This window comes from Nomascus leucogenys, chromosome 7b, assembly GCF_006542625.1.
Source record: "Nomascus leucogenys isolate Asia chromosome 7b, Asia_NLE_v1, whole genome shotgun sequence".
NCBI classification, from domain to species: Eukaryota; Metazoa; Chordata; class Mammalia; order Primates; family Hylobatidae; genus Nomascus; species Nomascus leucogenys.
The window spans coordinates 88,499,033-88,518,635 of record NC_044387.1 but is presented as its reverse complement, the minus strand read 5'-3'; the positions used below and the strand labels follow the sequence as shown (position 1 = coordinate 88,518,635).

Here is a 19,603-nt window from a genome sequence, read left to right as displayed (position 1 = left end):
AGAAATAGAAGTAAGACTAACATTTTTCTTGTCTGAATATGCACAGGGGAATAGTTTCCTGTGCTTTTCACTTATATGGCTTTTTCTATTATTATTTAAAATGTTATTTGCTGTTTAAATATCAAAGATGCATGCTGTATAAAGTGAAATTTAGAATTTGTCTTAATTCTATCTCCCTCCCCCAGTGGTCACTATGTAAATACTTGCATAATTTTATATTATATTGAAAAATTAAAATGAAATCCTAAGTCCCTCAACTGACTGGATGAACCCCTTCCTGGCCAAGGGGGGCCCAGAGCAATCTTGAAAACTGAGTTCCTAGCAATGATGGGATGGAATTTAGAATACACTTTATGATACTCCCTCCCTAGCTCACTGCCTTTCTTTCCTAAGAGTTAACCAGAAACCCTTTGGAAAGGCTTACTCCACCCCTGATATCAACCAACCCTCTTACACTGCCTCTCCTTTTTGCGGTTTAGACAAAACCACCAGCCAGCATTCTTTCCTGGCTGGAGACCACTGACCACTGAGTGGTTCTGGCCAGTCTACGGAGGATGTGCAGTGAGGGTTTACTGTCACCTTTCAGCGTCGGAGGGCTGAAAATTCCACCCTCGCAACATGCTAACACCACCATGTTTTGAACATGGGTCCCGTGGACAGGTATGAAGCTTAACTGCGCGTGTGCGTGTTTCTCCTTTCATAAATATTCATGACTCCTATAGCTTATTGAATATGTATATTCAGCCACCCTGTTCTGCATAAATTTCTGTCTTATTCTTCTGGCTGTCAAAGTGTCTGTTTCCAGTTTTGGGCAGGAAACCATGCTTCCCAGCCTGTCAGAATGGCCACCCTGCAGGCTGCAACCTTTTATAAAAAATAAAGCTTTCCTTTCCAAATTTATGAACCTTGTTATTCTTCAGTTGACAGTATTATAAAAATGTTTGTGCAAGTTGCTTCATCACTTTGCAGTGGTAAGAAAATATTCTTTCGAATAACTTCGTTTTATGGATATTTTCGCAGTTTACATAATTATTTAATTTTCAATGAAATTTGGGTTTTTGTTTGATAATAATGATAATACTTTGGTCTTCTAGACACACATAGCATATTAAAGCTAAACTCTCCCCTTTCAAACACCTGATAAAAAGTAACACAAATACTTTTAACAGTATACATGATTTCAGAAGAGAAACCGCTTGATGTAAAAATCAGGAGAAAATGAAAACCAGAAGATAAGCAAGTGAGCTGACCTTGGAGATGATCCTGCAGGTGAGTGGGGAAAGTAGAGGCTGGTTTTGAGAGATATTTGGTTTGGGCTTTAATGCCTAATTTAGGGCACTGTATGAGGAGAAGAGAACATTTACTGGGCAATGTAACACAGGGAATTAAGTCTGAAACCTCACATTATGAGGTTGCTATCCTCAAAGGGTTGTATCCTCAGTAGCAGCGCGAACTAGGAGAAAAATATTCAACATTGAAAGATTGGCAGAAAGCTCACGCTCACCACTCATTGCCTAGGCTTTGAGTGGGAGAACATTTTCCTTGATAATCTGAAACAATAGACCTGTGCTTTCCTGGGGCTTGAAGTTCAAATTTATTTAACTCATATGAACCGAGACCTCCATGAAGAGAAATCATCATGAAAGCTGATCTCAAACTGGTGATTCTCATGGAACAGAAGAAGCAAATGCAAAACCAATCTTCAGAAAATCTCTGACACTCCAGAACAGAAGAAGATTCTCCATAAAGAAACAAAAACCAAGACCCATCTCCTAGGTGATATAGTGGACTCAGCAACAATCAGAATGGAAACCCCATGAATTTGAGATCATTATAACAATCTGAGGGAATACTATGAGAAAAGTTAACAGACTTTTTAAAGAAAGCAAATAAAATTCTAGAAATTAAAAACTAAAAACAGTAGCTAATAAAAAACTGAAAATGAAATCAGTACATTGGGAAAATACATTTTAAAGTGACAAAAATATTCTACATATGTAGACAAGAAATATATGGTATTTATATGGTAACATAAAGTTACCAGACTTGAAAGAGTGAATGAGAAGGACAGACTTTGGTCTAAAAGGATTTACAGTAGGAGAGAATGTGGACAATGCTGGAGAGACACTATTTCCAGTCTTCCAGAATACGTGAATCCTCAGCTATTTAGACAAAAATATACAAGCCTGTTGACTACCACAGTGAAACTATAGAATACCAAAAATAAAGAAAACTATCTTAAAAGCATCCAGAGAATAACAGGGAATCTATAGGAAAAAAGGACCAAAACAAACAAAATAATACCTCTCGATGTCAGAAGAGTTTTCTCAGAAGTGTCAATAAGGGCCGGAAAAAAAACCAAAAACAAAACTGAAGTTATATTTGCAAAGATGTACGGAAAAATAACTAGAATTCTGCCCAGAATTCTATAGCTATCTAAACTAATATCTAACAATGAGGAAACAATAAAAATATTCTCAGGAAAAGACTGAAATAATTTAACATTTATTTGTCATTTCCAGAAAAAAAGGAACTGCTAATGAATGTCCTTTTGAAAAAAATCACATTGAAATCAGAAACATAGAATTGGGTATTTGAAGAAAAATGTACAAATAAATTAAGAATCACAAATAAAACTAAAGAAACACTAACTTATACAATGGCATAATAATGACTAATTTGGGGGAGTATAAAAAAAGGTGGAATAAAAATATTGGTCAATAATAATATGCACCTAGAAAATTTCCCCAGCTTTTATGTCAATTACAGAGAAAAACTTGAGGTAAGAGATGTTATTGTGAACGTAGGTTAGCAAGTAAGATAGAGTCCATTTCAAAGACTGACTCATTATAAAAAATTGTCGGCCGGGCGCGGTGGCTCATGCCTGTAATCCCAGCACTTTGGGAGGCCGAGGCGGGCGGATCACTAGGTCAGGAGATCGAGACCATCCTGGCTAACATGGTGAAACCCCGTCTCTACTAAAAATACAAAAAAAAATTAGCCGGGTGTGGTGGTGGGCGCCTGTAGTCCCAGCTACTCGGGAGGCTGAGGCAGGAGAATGGCATGAACCCAGGAGGCAGAGCTTGCAGTGAGCTGAGATCGCGCCACTGTACTCCAGCCTGGGCGACTGAGCAAGACTCCGTGTCAAAAAAAAAAAAAAAAAAAAAGAAAAAAAAATTGTCACGACCAGGCACGGTGGCTCATGCCTGTAATCCCAGCACTTTGGGAGGCCAAGGCGGGTGGATCACAAGGTCAGGAATTCAAGACCAGCCTGGCCAAGATGGTGAAACCCTGTCTCTACTAAAAATACAAAAATTAGCTGGGCGTGGTAGTGGGCACCTGTAATCCCAGCTACTCAGGAGGCTGAGGCAGAGAACTGCTTGAACCCAGGAGACAGAGGTTGCAGTGAGTTGAGATTGTGCCACTGCACTCCAGGCAACACAGCAAGATTCTGTCTCAAAAAAAAAAAAAAAAAATTGTCACATATGGGTCAAACCCAATTCAGTCAAAGGACTCAAACCCCTTGGCTGTGACAGAAATAACTGTGGTTCTAACCTCTGACTCAAGGGCCCACAAAGCTGAAACACATGGGATCAGTAATGATGAAGTTGCACCTGATGGAGGACTTTGTGTAGGCCAAAACCATTGGAAATTCATTTGATTGAGGTGTGCACAGCCACTGTACAGGAAATCAACGTGTCATGCTGACTGATGCAGAGCCTCTGTCTCCCTCATGTCCCCTGAACTTTTCCTTCCCTCTACCCCAACTTCTACTGCTTTCAGGAGAAAAGTGAGTGAGGGTGGGACAGAGATCTTCCTATTCCCATTGTGGACTAGGGCCATGCACATTTGCCTTTGTGGAGCAGGAGGACTCAAGGATATGTGAATCTGTTGGATGCAGGTGTCCATGTCACCATTCTACCTGGGCTCATCAGTGAAAGTAAACCCAAATTCAAAGGGTGGATTTAAGCAAGGTTTGAAATGGAGAAGGAAAGTCAAAAAACCTTATGATTGGAGACCTTTAGACTAGTATAACTTCCACTGTTGTACGTACTTGGTATTAATGTTTATTTGTTTCTTCTGTGAATGCTCCTAATTACTGGAGGGGATGCTTTCCACAGGAAAACAGCATATGTAAGAAGTGCTACTACCTATGAAGCCCCATAAGCCTAATGATCACTTTCAGGCATAAGTTTCTGTGATAGATGGTTTGCTAATTGGAGCCTCCAGCAAGGGAAAGCAGCCTGTCAAAGGTGCCTCTTGATGTTTTAAACTTGTTGCCTTCCTGATACAATTCCGGGTCTATCCGTTTTGAAAAGCAGCTACTGGCCTGCTATTGGACTCCTGTAGAAACTGAATGCCTGATCCATGGAGGCCTTGTGACCCTGATGCCTGATATTCCCATATTAGGGTAGGTCAACTGGGACTCAATGAATGGCAAGGTGGAAGGAAACCAGCCAGTCTCACTTGTCAAATAGAAGTGGTACATCAAAGAATCTAGTAGGCCTGGACCCTGCAGTGTCTTGCATTTACATGAAAAAAATGGTAGCTATTCCTTTGGGGGAAACTTTTGGGGAAATCAGCAAGCTGTTGATTCAATGGGGACCTCAATCTGTTGCCCTAAATGCCATGGCCTGGTTCACTGGCGATTCAGATAAGCTGAAACCAGACAGTGTCCGCTGGGCTGCTGTGGCTGCTCAACTCAGAAACACCTGTGCAGAACAAAAAATGAATGATTATTGCCCCATGGGCAGAAATCAAGGCGACTATAGCTCTGAACAATGTTCCCTTTGATAAACTCAATCTTCTTATTCACTCTTGGGCTGTTAGCCTTCTCTTTGGGTTAACTCTTGGAAAAACACAAACTGCATATTAAACAGGAGTTTCCTTCTGTAGTCTGTGGGGAAAAATTGCAGGTGCTGATAACTTTTGTGTCCTTCTTGCAGCTGTCCACAGTAAGGGCTGATTCTCTGATGAGGCCAACTGGAATCCAGGTGCTGATCCAGCCTGCATTGCTCAGATCATACAATTGCTACCTGTATTCATCATCAGACTGGACATCACAACACATATACCCTCAAAAGCTGGGCATGTGGTAAAGCATTCTATGTTTCTGATGCCAAGGTTACCACTGCTTGCCAATCTTGTCACTTTCGTCAAAGGTTGACTTGCTTTTTTCCTGGCAAAGGAAGTCACAATTCATAGGATATTGCCCCTGCAGTTCTGGCAGATGGATTGCATCAGACTTTGATCACCTCACAGACTTCTGTAGGTCCTCACAAATGATAACACTTTTTCAAGTTACAATATTGCTGTTTCAGTTCACTCAGCTGACTTCCACCACATCACTGTGGCCCATGAAAATAATCTGTGCCATGTTTTTGGCTTTCTAGACTACTTGAAGTCTGATCATCATGCAGTTTTATTAAAAGTGCCACTCAAGGCTGGGCATGGTGGCTCATGCCTGTAATCCCAGCACTTTGGGAGGCCCAGGCAGGTGGATCATCTGAGGTCAGGAGTTCAAGACCAGCCTGATCAACATGGTGAAACCCCATCCCTACTAAAAATACAAAAAGTAGCTGGGCGTGGTGGCATGCACCTGTAATCCCAGCTACTCGGGAGGCTGCGTGAACCTGGGAGGTAGAGGTTGCAGTGAGCCAAGATCACGCCACTGCACTCCAGCCTGGGTGACACAGCAAGACTCTGTCTCAAAGAAAAAAAAAAGCCACTCAACAATAGACTAAGAGTCAAGGTATTTGATGATCTCCACCATCCCTAGGCTTCTGGTATTGCTGCAAATTGATCAGCTCAGTAAGTCTTCTGACTCTATCTTCTTGACCTTCGTCTGGCCTACTTAGCTTAGTAGGGAAGTTTGGTCCCTGAATTTAATGGTTCCTGGAAAATATTAACCTCCTTTCAATTTCTTGGAAAATGACCATGATGGAGGAAGATTTTATATTTGTAAAATTTGGGATTTCACTCTGTCACCCTTTTCTAAGTATGATGCTTCTTTCTTTCTCTTAATACTGAAAGGATAATTTAGTGGGTAGGGTGTTAGCAAAACTTTGCAAAACTTATAACTGAGGCAATTCCAGTGAAAGAGAGCTGGCCTAACTGACTCCATCTTGCTTCTAACCTCCAAGATGTACTTGTTCATTCCTGGTCATAGGCTGAACTAACTTTGGGAGAACTTAGGTTATAGTTTAACTTTGAAACAAAGACGGTAACAGCCCTTTTCTAAAACAAATCCCCTAGGCTGCCTTTGCAAGACTAACAAATTATCTACAAGATTAGAAATGATGGGTTAGGAATCTTGCAGCTGGAGGCTGTGACATTCTGAACCTCCCTGAATTGTTCCTAAGGAAAACATCAGTGTTATACGGTTGATCTTAGCCAAAAGGCCGGGAAGCAATTCCACATCAGTATTATAAAACCTAGGCTCAGTGCTTGAGATATTTTGCAGACCCTGTGCTCAGTGGATTAGCTGGCAACACCCAGGTTGATAAGCTGGCTCATCTGGTCTTGTGGCCCCCACCCAGCAACTGACTCAGTGGAGGAGGACAGCTTTGACTCCCTATGACTTCATTTCTGAACCAGCCCATCAGCACTCCACACTTTCTGACCCCCTTCCCACTAAATTATCCTTAAAAACCCCCAAGTTTTTGGAGAGACTGATTTGAGTGATAATAGAACTCCTGTCTCCTATACAGCTGGCTCTATGTTAATTAAACTCTATTTATATTCCCCTGTCTTGATAAACCAGCTCTGTCTTGTCAGTGGGCAAGGAGAAACCACTGGGCGGTTACAATACCAACCTCAGGGTGTCCTGGTTGGTCTATTCTCTGGGTAGCAGCCTAATCAAAAGTGGACATAGGAATTCAAACTCAATTCTGGTTCAGTCACTTGGATTCTCTCTGGAATCTCATCATCCCAGATCATAAGGATAAGGATCCTTGTTTTGGGTACACTATGTATGGGACATAATAGCTTTCTGGAAATTATGTACAAATGGCTTTGTCCTTCTTGTACCTGACCATTCCATATTAAAGTTCTAGGTGTAAGTTGGAAATGATAGAAAAAAACTGATGTTACACCTACCAGAATGGAACAGGTCAATTTTCTAGTGGTAGAGTAAGAACAACTGGGCGCAGTGGCTCATGCCTGTAATCCCAGTACTTTGGGAGGCCAAGGCTGGTGGATCACCTGAGGTCAGGAGTGCGAGACCAGCATGGCCAACATGGCAAATCCCTATCTCTACTAAAAATACAAAAATTAGCTGGGCATGGTGGCACGGTCCTGTAATCTCAGCTACTTGGGAGGCTGACGCAAGAGAATTGCTTGAACCCGGGAGGCAGAGGTTGCAGTGAGCTGAGATCGCGCCAGTGCGCTCCAGCCTGGGTGACAGAGCGAGACTTTGTCTCAAAGAAAGAAAAGGAAAAAGAAAAAAAAAAAAAGAACAACAATCTTGGCACCTGGAGAGAGAACACTTAATTACACCATTTTGGCCTTAGAAGGCATTCAGGATTGCCTTAACTCACTGGCCAAGACTGTTACATGATAGGCTTGCCCTGGACTTCCTGTGGGTCAGGTGAGGGGTATCTGGAGCTCTAGCATAGGGCTTGGAGTGAGTGACAACTTTAGATTAGGCCCTCTTGAGTAGTTGACACTTAAGCAAAACCTTGAAAGATGTGAGGGAATTAGCAGTATAGATGTCTGCCCTTGTAAGCCTGAGTGTTTGTTCCATTGAGAACAGTGGGCATTACTGAGAAGATGTGGAAGAGACAATTTAATAGTCAGATAACCTTGGTTGAAGTTTTACTTTTGAGCAAGTCAGCCCGGGCACTAAATTGCTTAACCAACAATGCAGGTTAAATGAATGACAGAAACCAGCATATTTTAGACCGGAGAGTCCCTGTTTTAGATGAAAAATGAGAAAATGAATTGCATCAGTGCTGAATTTGAACTTCTTCAAGAATCATTGTCTGTTTATTCTTCTCCCCATTCACAAGGGCATTTCATTGTTCCCTTGGTGTCACTGCATTGTTTTTAACTAGCACTTGCCTTGGTAGGGAAGATCAGAAGTGATCTCATGAATTACTTTGATAAATATGTCAATCAGCAGAATTCCAAGTGGATTTTCAGCTGAGTCTCAGGATTAGTTTCCGCAGTAGGTAAGGCAAAGCTGATGAAATTCAGCCACTCTGCACCAATGTAAAATGTCAAGTAAGAAGTGTTTATGGAGTCTGCTGAGAATTGTACTTCACTCAGCAGCTAAGAAAATTATTCTGTCAACTCTTGATTATTCTTGTTAATGAAAATTTAAAATATCATTGATTAACATATGGGCTAATGTATACATTCTTACCACAGAAAGGGAAAAGTAGCAGGAGATACACCTTGGCCAGGTAGAAGAAGTAGTCCTAAATGTGAGCAGTGGTAGATGTCAAGAAGACCTTACTGATGGTCAGAGAAATTAACCTGGTAGCAGCCGGGGCAAGGAATGAGAGAAAAGAAATCTAGGCAATTGGTGTCGATTCATTTTAACTACAGAGTGGATAATGAAAGGATGTTTTTCCTTTTCATTAAAAAAAAGTACATAGGCAGAATATAATGCCTTCGATTCACTGATTCTGTAAATGAAATGCCTCTTCTATGCCAGACCTGGGCTCGGCTCTGGAGGGATAGCAGCAAATATTACAATCCCTGCTTTTCCAGGAGATTACAGTGTTGTTGGCAAGATGTAAAAGTGAACTAGCACAACCCAGTACCATTGTGCACAAGGACCTCATGGAACCAAGTGGGAAACACAGAGTAGAGGGTGAGCATGACAGGCTGGGAAGGTTTCCAGGAGCAGTCCAAGCCTGCCTGTGTCTTATTGGAGGAGTTGTACTTAGATGCACCTTTACAATGTCATTCAATAAACATTAATTAAGCAATCTTGGTATGCTAGACAGACATTTATGGTAAGCTCTAGGATGAACAAGAATCATCCCAGCTTTCAAAGCTTTAGACTGTGGTAAAGTGAAACAGATACAAATAAGCTCACAGATGTGTCATTAGTTACTGTGAGGAAGTTACAAAAAGGATGTATTAGCAGCCCAAGTCTGTTCCACTCGATCTGGTGGGGGGCTGTGAGGTCTTGTGTTCAGTACCTGGAAGGATGATAGGTGTCCAGCCAGTGGTATTGAAATCAGGTTACTGAAGATAGATAAAACAACATGACTGGAGGTGAGGGGCGGGCATGGTTAATTTGAAGAACTACAAGTGTAGCAGTTCCATTTGGCTGCAGGTGAAAGGTGTGTTAGGGAAGGGGAGAGGGATGAAGATGGAGAGCAGGAACAAAGCAAGCAAGGCTTTGTGTGCCCTGGGAAGGCATGAGGTTTATTCCATGTGTAGGAATATGTGTAGGCAGATGGCTAGACATGAGCAGGTTACTCAAGGGGAGCCCTTGAGAAAGGAAAAGCTTGGGAAGTCTTAGGCCCAAGGGACCACCCACCATTTACATATTAATAGAATCTCTAATGCTGGAGTGGGTGGACAATTAGTCAACTGTGAGCAGAAAGAAAGGAAAAGGGCAAAGGAGAAATTCCCAAGAGACATATAGGCACAAGTACCAATTTGACTGCTGTACGACCTTACTGGGGTGGCGGTAATGAGCAATGCAGCCATTAGATAGAATTCGTATCCAACCCCTGGACCACACATGCACACCGACTAATAGTAAGGGAGGGCCCCACAAACCTGGGGTGGCAACTAGGCAGGGAAAAAGCAAGGGCTTACGGCAGAAGCAGAAAAACTAGATAATGAAAAAAGGCAGAGACTTGAGACAGAGCGGGAAATGTGAAGAAAAATCCAACGTTATAAAAACCCAACCCAGGACTCTCTGCTGGCCCATTCTCTTTCAGCAGCCTGCTCTGCCTCATCTTTCAGAATGTCCTGTCCCTTTAAATAAACTCTCTGCTCCCTCTTTCCTTTCAAGTAAAGATTTCTGCTGTCTTTGAATTGTCACTTGTCCATTATCTTACTCCCAAGATGATCAAGGACCGAGGATTCCCCATACTTTTTAGTAATGCATGGAAACACGGATGTTTGTAGGGAGAAACAAGATAAACACTCAAGGATTAAAGTGGCAAAGTGATGTGTGAAAATTTAGATTTTGAGTCATTCTGGCTACGGTTTGGGGATACACTGGAGTGGGAAGGGACTAGGGGTAGACAGGACCATTTAGGAGTTTCAGCATTAGTCTGGGTACAAAATGATGAAGATCTAAATCAAGACTGTGTAAGTGAGTTTAAAGAGAGAAATGTGTGAAGAGAAATAATTTACAGAACTTGCTAATTGATTGTAAATGACAAGGGTATTTCAGAGGAAAGAGGCAAACATGACTTCCAGTTTTCCAGGCAGTGCAATTTAGTGTATCAGCCAAGGTTTTTCAGGAGGTATGAATTATTCAGCAAAACTGAGGGTTTAACAAACTCTGAGACTTTATATGTACAGTGAAAAGTTCTTCACTGGAGTATAAATTCTTTCGTATATTTTAAATTCCTTGAGTGTAAGTACTTCATTTTAAAATTGTTTTAATCTGCTTTAGCATAGTTTTGTAGAGCTTGATAAAGTAATGTTTTCAGGCTAAATTTAACCTGATTTGTAAAAAGCAAAAATGTATGTAAACCTTTGGGTTAAAAAAAATTACTTAAAAATGACATTTCTTGTCTAGGCACAGTGGCTCACGCCTGTAATCCCAACACTTTGGGAGGCTGAGGTGGGCAGATCACCTGAGGTCAGGAGGTCAAGACCAGCCTGGCTAACATGGCGAAACCCCGTTTCTACCAAAAATACAAAAAATTAGCTGGGCATGGTGACACACGCCTGTAATCGCAGCTACTCAGGAGGCTGAGGCAGGGGCATCGCTTGAACCCAGGAGGCACAGGTTGCAGTGAGCTGAGATCACGCCATTGCACTCCAGCTTGGGTAACAGGAGCGAAACTCCATCTCAAAAAAAAAAAAAAAAAAGACATTTCTTATAGCACTATGCATATTAAAACAATGTTAGATTACCAATGATACAACTTTTATAGTTTTTATATTCTCTTTCCAAAGAAAACTAGTACTGGTGTAGGTGGAACATACGCTGAGGTAACAGTTTATGTGGAAAAGAAGATATCACTGGTCTTCTATTTTGGCTTAATTCAACTAAGGTCACTACTGGTAGTAGCTTTTGGATTATTAATTCAATCTAAAGCTGAGGGATATCTTTTATTTCATCTACTATAGTTGTTCAAAGACTGGGGTTTAGAGATGGAGTAAATTTACAGGGATTAACTCTACAGAGAAAGTTTTATGATAATGTTTCATCGATAAAGCTCAGCTGATGAAGTAATTGTTGTTTCAGGCACTTTTGGCCTGAAGAGTTTTTGTTCTGAATTTGTGGTTTAAATGCATAGCAAAAGCAAGGAATCTTTAATGGTACTTGCTTTGAAATTAGAGTGTGATTACTTTAAAACGCTATGGATAGTTTTATTGCCTTAAACTATTTTTAAACTGCCATTCTTTTTTAATGGTCTCTATAGCTGCATGCTGGTGAAAGGAAAAGCTAGTAGAGAATTCACTTTGGTTGAGAGTTAGGTGAGGACCTGCAAGGAACTGTAGGAAAAGCTATTATATCTTGACCTGGTGATCATTAGTTTTTTATACGCCTTCCCTAAAGCTCTCCACAAGGGCATTTCCAGCACAACACTTCAAGCCTAATTGGACCCACTGGCAATGTAAGGTTATCAAAACTTTTCATTTGGGGACACTGAATGATTTTGGGGAAAGAACTTGTGGTCACTGGTCACTGTGAGTGTGAACATATCTCACATGTATGTTTGTTTCATAATATAGATTTTATTCCTTGAAACATGTTAGAGGAATATGAACTGTTTCTGACATATAATGATGTCTGAGATATTTACAATCTGTGAGATTGAAAAAAAAAAATATCTATTATCCGTGAGTATGGTTAGTTCTCAGGAGATTGCCCTAGAAATAGGTCAAGATAAAGTGGCCTTACCCGGCCATACATGCTCTGGTATGCCTCTGCAATCATCAACCTTTGTGCATTGCAGCGCTGAGTCAGAATGTTGATCAGCATGTCTTTGTCACAGTCTGGAAAAGAATAATATTTGAAGATTAGTAAAGTTGCTACTTTGTTGTTGGGAAGAATCCATTATCTAACGATCATAACCAGTGTGCAAGCATTATCCCTGATGGTATTTTACAGCAGGGAACAATTTTAACTAAAATTGGAAATCATGTAATGATGCTTGATGAAGCATGGATCCTTCCTATCTCCTAATTTAGTGCCATTACTATAAACTAGGCATTGAAGGAACATTCCTCAAAATAATAAAAGCCATATATGACAAACTCACAACCAACATCATACTGAACAGGGAGAACATTCCCCCTGAGAACAGAAACAAGACAAAGATATTTTCTTTCTCCACTCCTATTCAACATAGTACTGGGAGCCCCAGCTAGAGCAATCAGGCAAGAGAAAAAAATAAAAAGCACCCAAATTGGAAAAGAGGAAGCCAAACTATCTCAGTTTGCTGATGATATGATCTTACCATCTTATAGAAAACTATAAAGACTCCTCTAAAAGACTCCTAGATTTGATAAATGACTTCAGTAAAGTTTCAGGATACAAAATCAACATATGAAAATCAGCAGCATTTCTATACACCAACAATGATCAAGCTGAGAACCAAATCAAGAACTCAATTCCATTTATAATAGTTACAAAAAATAAAATATCTAGGAATATATTTAACCAAGGAAGTGCAAGATCTCTATAAGGGTAACTACAAAACACTTGAAAGAAATCACAGATAGCACAAACAAATGGAAAATTATTTCATGCTCATGAATTGGAAGAATAAATATCACTAAAATTATCACACTATCCAAAGCAATTTACAGGTTCAATGCAATCACTATCAGCTTATCAGTGTCATTTTTCCTAGAATTATGACAAACAATCCTAAAGTTCATATGGAGCCAAAAAAGGGCCTGAATAGCCAACGCAATCTTACACAAAGAGAACAAAGCCAAAGTCATCACATTACCTGATTTCACACTATACTACAAGGCTATAGTAATCAAAACAGCATGGTACTGCAATAAGAACAAGAGAAAACAAATATCTCCATTAAAAAGTGGGCAAAGGATATGAACAGACTTTTTTTTTTCCAAAAGAAGACATACAAGCAGCCACCAAACATACAAAAAATGCTTAACATCATGAATCAGCAGATAAATGCAAGTTAAAACCACAGTGAGACACCATCTTACGTCAGTCAGAATGACTATTATTAAAAAGTTAATGGCCAGGCACGATGGCTCATGCCTGTAATCCCAGCACTTTGTGGGGTCGAGGTGGGTGGATCATGAGGTCAAGAGATCGAGACCATCCTGGCTAACACGGTGAAACCCCATCTCTACTAGAAGTACAAAAAATTAGCTGGGCGTGGTGGCAGGCACCTGTAGTCCCAGCTACTCAGTAGGCTGAGGCAGGAGAATTGCTTGAACCTGGGAGGTGGAGGTTGCAGTGTGCCGAGATCACACCACTGCACTCCAGCCTGGGCAACAGAGCAAGACTCCATCTCAAGAAAAAAAAATTTAAAAAGTTAAAACAACAGATGTTGGAGAGGATGTGCAAAAAAAGGAACGCTTAAAGACTGTTGGTGGAAATGTAAATTAGTATGATCTTTGTGGGAAACAGTATGGAGATTTCTCAAAGAACTAAAAATAGAACTACCATTTGACTCAGAAATTTCACTACTGTGTGTACATACTCAAAGGGAAAGTAATCATTAGATAAAAAAGATATTTGCATCTATATGTTTATTGCATTACCATTTATAATAGCCAAGATATGTAATCAACCTAAGTGTCTATCAACAGATGATTGGATAAAGAAAATGTGGCATATACACACCGTGGAACCATGGAATACTACTCAGCTATAAAAAAGAATGAAATCTTATCTTTTGCAGCAACATAGATGGAATCAGAGGCCATTATTCTAAGTGAAATAATTCAGAAACGGTCAAGTACCATATGTCCTCGCTGATGGGTGGGAGCTAAACAAAGGGTACACATGGACATATTGAGTAGGACAATAGATATTAGAGACTCCAAACAGTGAGAGGGTGGAAGAGGGGCAAGGGTTAAAAAATTACCTATTGGGTATGATGTTCACTGTTCAGGTGATGGGTACACTAAAAGCATAGACTCCACCAGTATGCAATATATGCATGCAACAAATCTGCACTCATACCCCTTAAATCTGTAAAAAAATTTTGAAAGGAAAATAAAAATCCAATCAAAAGCACAGGGGAGTGAAGAAAATATAGTGTCTCTTCAATCAGCTCTTACTCCACCAAAAAATGGCACCTTGACCTTTAAGCTGATTAGTGTTTAAATGGGAGCAACATCTGATATTTGGATTTAGGTCCCTGCCTGGCTACCCTGCACAACTTTGGGACACTGCTCTCTGCATCCCAGCTGCTCCAGCTCCAGCCTTGGCTAAAAGGACCCCAGATAAGTCCCAGGCTGCTGCTCCAGAGGGTGCAAGCTGAAAATTGCCAAGGCTTCCACATGGTGTTAAGTCTGTGAGTACATGGACAGCAAGAGTTGAGGTTTTGGAGCCTTTGCCTAGATTTTAAAGGACGTATGGAAACACATGGATGTCCAAGCAGAAGTCTGTTCCAGAAGCAGAGCCTTCATGGGGAATCTCTACTAAGGCAGTGTGGAGGGAAAATGTGGGGTTGGAGCCCCCACACTGGGGCACTGCCTAGTAGAGCTTTGAGAAGGGGGCCACCATCCTTCAGGCCCTAGAATGGTAGATGCACCTGGAAAAGCACAGGGACTCAACACCAGCCCTTGAGAGTAGCCATGGGGGCTGAGCTCTGCAGAGCCATGGGGGCGGAGCTTCCTGAGGCCTTGGGAGCCCACCTCTTGCATCAGTGTGGCCTGGATATGAGACATGGAGTCAAAGGATATTATTTGGGAGTTTTAAGATTCAATGACTGCCCTGCTAAGTTTCAGGCTTGCACAGGGCCTCTAGTCCCTTTGTTTTGGCTGATTTTTCCCCTTTGGAAAGAGAGTATTTAGCCAATACCTGTACCCCAATTGTACATTGGAAGTAACTAACTTGTTTTTGATTTTACAGGCTCATAGGCAGAAAGGACTTGCCTTATCTCACATGAGACTTTGGATTGTGGACTCTTCAGTTAATGCTGAAATGAGTTAAGGCTTAGGAGACTGTTGAGAATGAGTAATTATATTTTGCAATGTGAGAAGAACATGAGATTTGTGGGGGGACAGGGGCAGAATCATATGGTTTGGATTTGTGTCTCTTTGCAAAGCTCATGTAGAACTGTAATCCCCAGTGTTGGAGGAGAGGCCTGGTGGGAGGTGACTGGATCATGAGGGCAGATTTCCCCCTTGCTGGTCTTCTGATAGTGAATGAGTTCTCATAAGATCTGGTTGTTTAAAAGTGTGTCACAACTCCCTTTCCTCTCTTCCTCCTTGTAGGAAGGCTATGTAGGATGTGCCTGCTTCCCCTTTGCCTTCTGCCATGATTGTAAGTTTCCTGAGGTCTCCCCAGCCATGCTTCCTGTACAGCCTGCAAAGCCATGAGCCAATTAAATGTCTTTTCTTTATAAATTATGTAGTCTCAGGTAGTTCTTTATAGTAGTGTGAGAATTGACTAATATTGTGTCTTTCTTGTTGAATAGAGAGATACGGCTTATAATGAACATATGTTAAGGAGGGAGGAGTAATAGAGAAGGAAATCGTGAAAGTACAAGGCATCTGTGTGCTTCTGAGGGATAGTGTGAACCTGTCATGCTTTTCATGGAATACCTGCCACCCTGTCTATCTCCTCCCTAATATAGACTGTTTCTGGTCTGTGTATCCTTCACTTCCTCATGTACCAACACACCAAGCTAATAGATTGGTTTAGTGCACAACTAGTTTAGATGAATTTTGTAGTCATAGTAGAGTCAGCAATATGACATTAACCTTTCCCTTAGCTTGACTAAAATTTAGACAAGTTTCTTCCCAACTACAGGCTCCTAATCTCCGTTTTATTAGAGCATTTATTTTAGAAAACATTCAATTTTAAATTCTTTCTCTACCTCTTAGAGATGTAAGTCTCCTCCCAGCCTCTTGCAGTTTGACAACCCAAAATTGTCTTTCTCAGGGATATGGGAGCCATCCTTTTGAAATGTAATCATTGGGAAGACAGAAAATGTATTTCCTATTTCCCAGTGTCTGTGTTAGGACAGGAACCTGACTTTCTTAAGTGCCAATTAGCAATCACAGATAGCCTAATCACATTGACCAATGCCCTCCCTGCCCAACATCCTTCAGTTCTTTCCTACTATCTCAAAATACTGCTTAAAAACTCTCTTGCCTTTGTTTCATAGGATTTGAGTTCACTCCCTCTCCCTTCTTGCAATGGTCTTGATTCCTACTGCAGAATCTTCCTTGCTGTTTAATTCCATCTGGTATAATTTTTCTTCGACAAGGGGAGATATATAATGGAGATGAGGAGAAAAATAAATTGAAAAGCTAGAATGTTAAGCAAATCATCTTTTTTGAAATTAAGTCCATCCTGGATGGGCTTAGGATCACAGGAAGGCTATGAATAAGATGCTGAAATAGCCAGCGAATGAGAACAAGTGTTAGGAATTAACATAGATGACTGTACTGCTGAAAAGCAGGGGGAGCATCAGGGTATTTTATGCACAGACAAATGGTCTGAAAACTGTAACAGGGAGGGACGAAGGCCTAGAATTGGCTTCAAAGATAGAAATTAATGGCTACTGAGAGAAAAGGCAGACTCCACTGAAAAGGCATAGAGAAAGGTGATGTCTGGCTGAAGCCTGGTTAAAACCCTGAACTAAAAGGCAAAAAAAAAAAAAAAAAAAAAAAGCTGTAGAGGAATCTGTTAATGGCATGGACATTCTAAAGTGAACATATATTTAATAATAAATAGAAGATTTTAAAATTACTTTCTTTGTCTTATTCTTACTATTATCACATTTATGAAATTATTATAGTCTTGCTTTTTGTTCTTGTTCTGTTGAGATTATCCACAATCTAGCCCTCTGAATTGCTCTATTAAGTTTTCGTGGCAATTCTTGTTTATTTATTCTTCCAGAGATATTTTATATGAATCTCAATAATTGTACTACAATTTTTAAATTAAAATAACTGTAAAGTTAGGAATCAATTTTGTAAGTGTTGTCTTTCTGTCACTTACACGATATTTCTGCCAACCTATTATTTAAGGTTATTTCTTTTCTAAAAGACTCAGTAAAGATTTGCAGAGCTTTTTGCTAATGACAAGAAGCTTTATTTTGCTAAAGTTATTTATATTTGCACTTCTATTGATATTCCCAGTTATGTTATTTTTATTTCCTAACACATAATTGCTTAATTGAAGAACTGATATTGATTTTTGTGTTTACTTTGTATCCTGAAAAGTTATTGAACTCTCTTATAATATTAGGTAACTTTTTATTAATCTTGAATTTCTAGATATATAATTTCTTCATATAATTGCAATTTTGATTTCTTCTTTGTAATCACTGTATGTTTTTCTTCTCCTACTGCTTTAGGTCAGGGATTTCTAAATAATTTATCTTTTTCTGATTTTAATGGAAAATTTGAACATAACAAATCATCACAATTTTATCAAATTTTATTTTGTACAATTGACTCTTGTTGTGTGTGGTATTTATATTCTACGAATTTGCCATGAACACTGAATTAGTAAATACTGAAGTATTGTTCCTAGGGAAAATGCAGGGTTAGGTTTCTGCAACCCTGTGGTTACAATAATTTTTGTCAACTGAAATGTCATTTGCATTATGTTTGTTTGCCAACGTCCTTATGAAACAAGCCAGTCTTCTTAGCATTGAAAACTATGCTTCCACATAGCCTTCTCCTGTATAAACATTTAAGAGATATTTTTAAAGCTCTTCTATAGCCTCCTGATGTATAGAATTTTTCTAAGCTGCCACCCAACACTACTTTCAAAAGAAAGCTGACCACTTTGATTATTTTTTAAAATTATTAATTTTGTTATCAGTTATCGTCTCATGAACCCACAAATTCAGCTACTTTTTCATCTCTTCCATACTTCATAACATAGAATAGATGTTACTTCAGCATTTTCCAAACAGCATTGTGCATAGATCAATACATTTTCTTTTCTTTTTTATGGATGTATTATTTTATTAATTCATTAACATTAAACTCATGGCCAACAGTACTATAACTAATTCTTGAATTTAGTTTATGTAACACGTATTTTTTTCTTGAATACTTCTTTTTGTGCATAGGAACACACTAGGCAGTACTTCAACACTATGCTTGGGGCCATTTTAAACAGCACTATCACCAAGCAAAGTATAAAAATGCAAAATTGTGTCACTACATAGATTGCATAAAGGACTTATTTACAGCACGACAGCTAAAAGAAGACGGCAGAGGTCACCTTGTTTGATTTCAACCAGCAATATGCATTCTAGTGACTGAAATTTTTCACCTCTCTGCACATATCTGCAAATGACCATGAAATATCTGTGAATATTGATTTGGGGGTTATAAAGCAATTTTAGTGAGTAGACAAATTTGTAAATATAGCATTTGTGAATAATGAGAATTGACTGTATGGTCAAATAGGTAAAAGTGGCCTCCTAGGCAAGAAAATAATTATTACTAAAATTTAAAATTATTCCTTAATTTTTTATTTTTAATTTTTGTGGTTACATAATAGGTATATATATTTATGGGGTACACAAGATGTTTTGATATAGGCATGCAATATGAAATAAGCACATCATGGAGAATGGGTTATCCATCCCCTTAAGCATTTATCCATTGAGTTGCAAACAATCCAATTACACAGTTTTAGATTATTTTAAAATACACAGTTATTATTGACTATAGTCACCCTGTTTTGCTATCAAATAGTATGTTTTATTCATTCTTTCCAACTATTTTTTGTACCCATGAACCATCCTCGAGTCCCCAGCAGCCCTCCACTACCCTTCACAACCTCTGGTAATCATCCTCCTACTTTTTTATGTCCATGTGTTCAATTGTTTTGATATCTAGATCTCATAAATAAGTGAGAACATGCAATGTTTGTCTTTCTGTGCCTGGCTTATTTCATTTAACATATGATCTCCACTATCATCCATGTTGTTGCAAATGACAGGATCTCGTTCTTTTATATGGTTGAATTGTACTCTGTTGAGTATTTGTTCTATGTTTTCTTTATCCATTTATCTGTTGATGCACAGGTTGCTTCCAGGTCTTAGCTATTGTAAATAGTGCTGGAACAAACACAGGAATGCAGATATGTCTTTGATATATTGATTTCCTTTCTTTTGGGTATATACCCAGCAGTGGATTTTCTGGATCACATGGTATAACTCACTTTTTAAATTTTTTGAGGAACCTTTAAACTGTTCCACATAGTGGTGATACTAATGTACATTCCCAGCAACAATGTACAAGGGTACTCGTTTCTCCACAT

The 19,603-nt window shown here is 39.5% G+C and overlaps 1 protein-coding gene across 1 annotated transcript in view; it reads right to left on the bottom strand.

Annotated features, from left to right (window-relative positions):
- ANXA10 (annexin A10) overlaps positions 1–19,603 on the bottom strand; it is a 97,159-nt gene that overhangs the window by 36,424 nt on the left and 41,132 nt on the right. Inside the window, exon 3 of the mRNA XM_003257944.4 lies at positions 12,053–12,147. Within this exon, the coding sequence (XP_003257992.1) occupies positions 12,053–12,147 (95 nt within the window). The remainder of the gene's footprint in view (positions 1–12,052; positions 12,148–19,603) is intronic.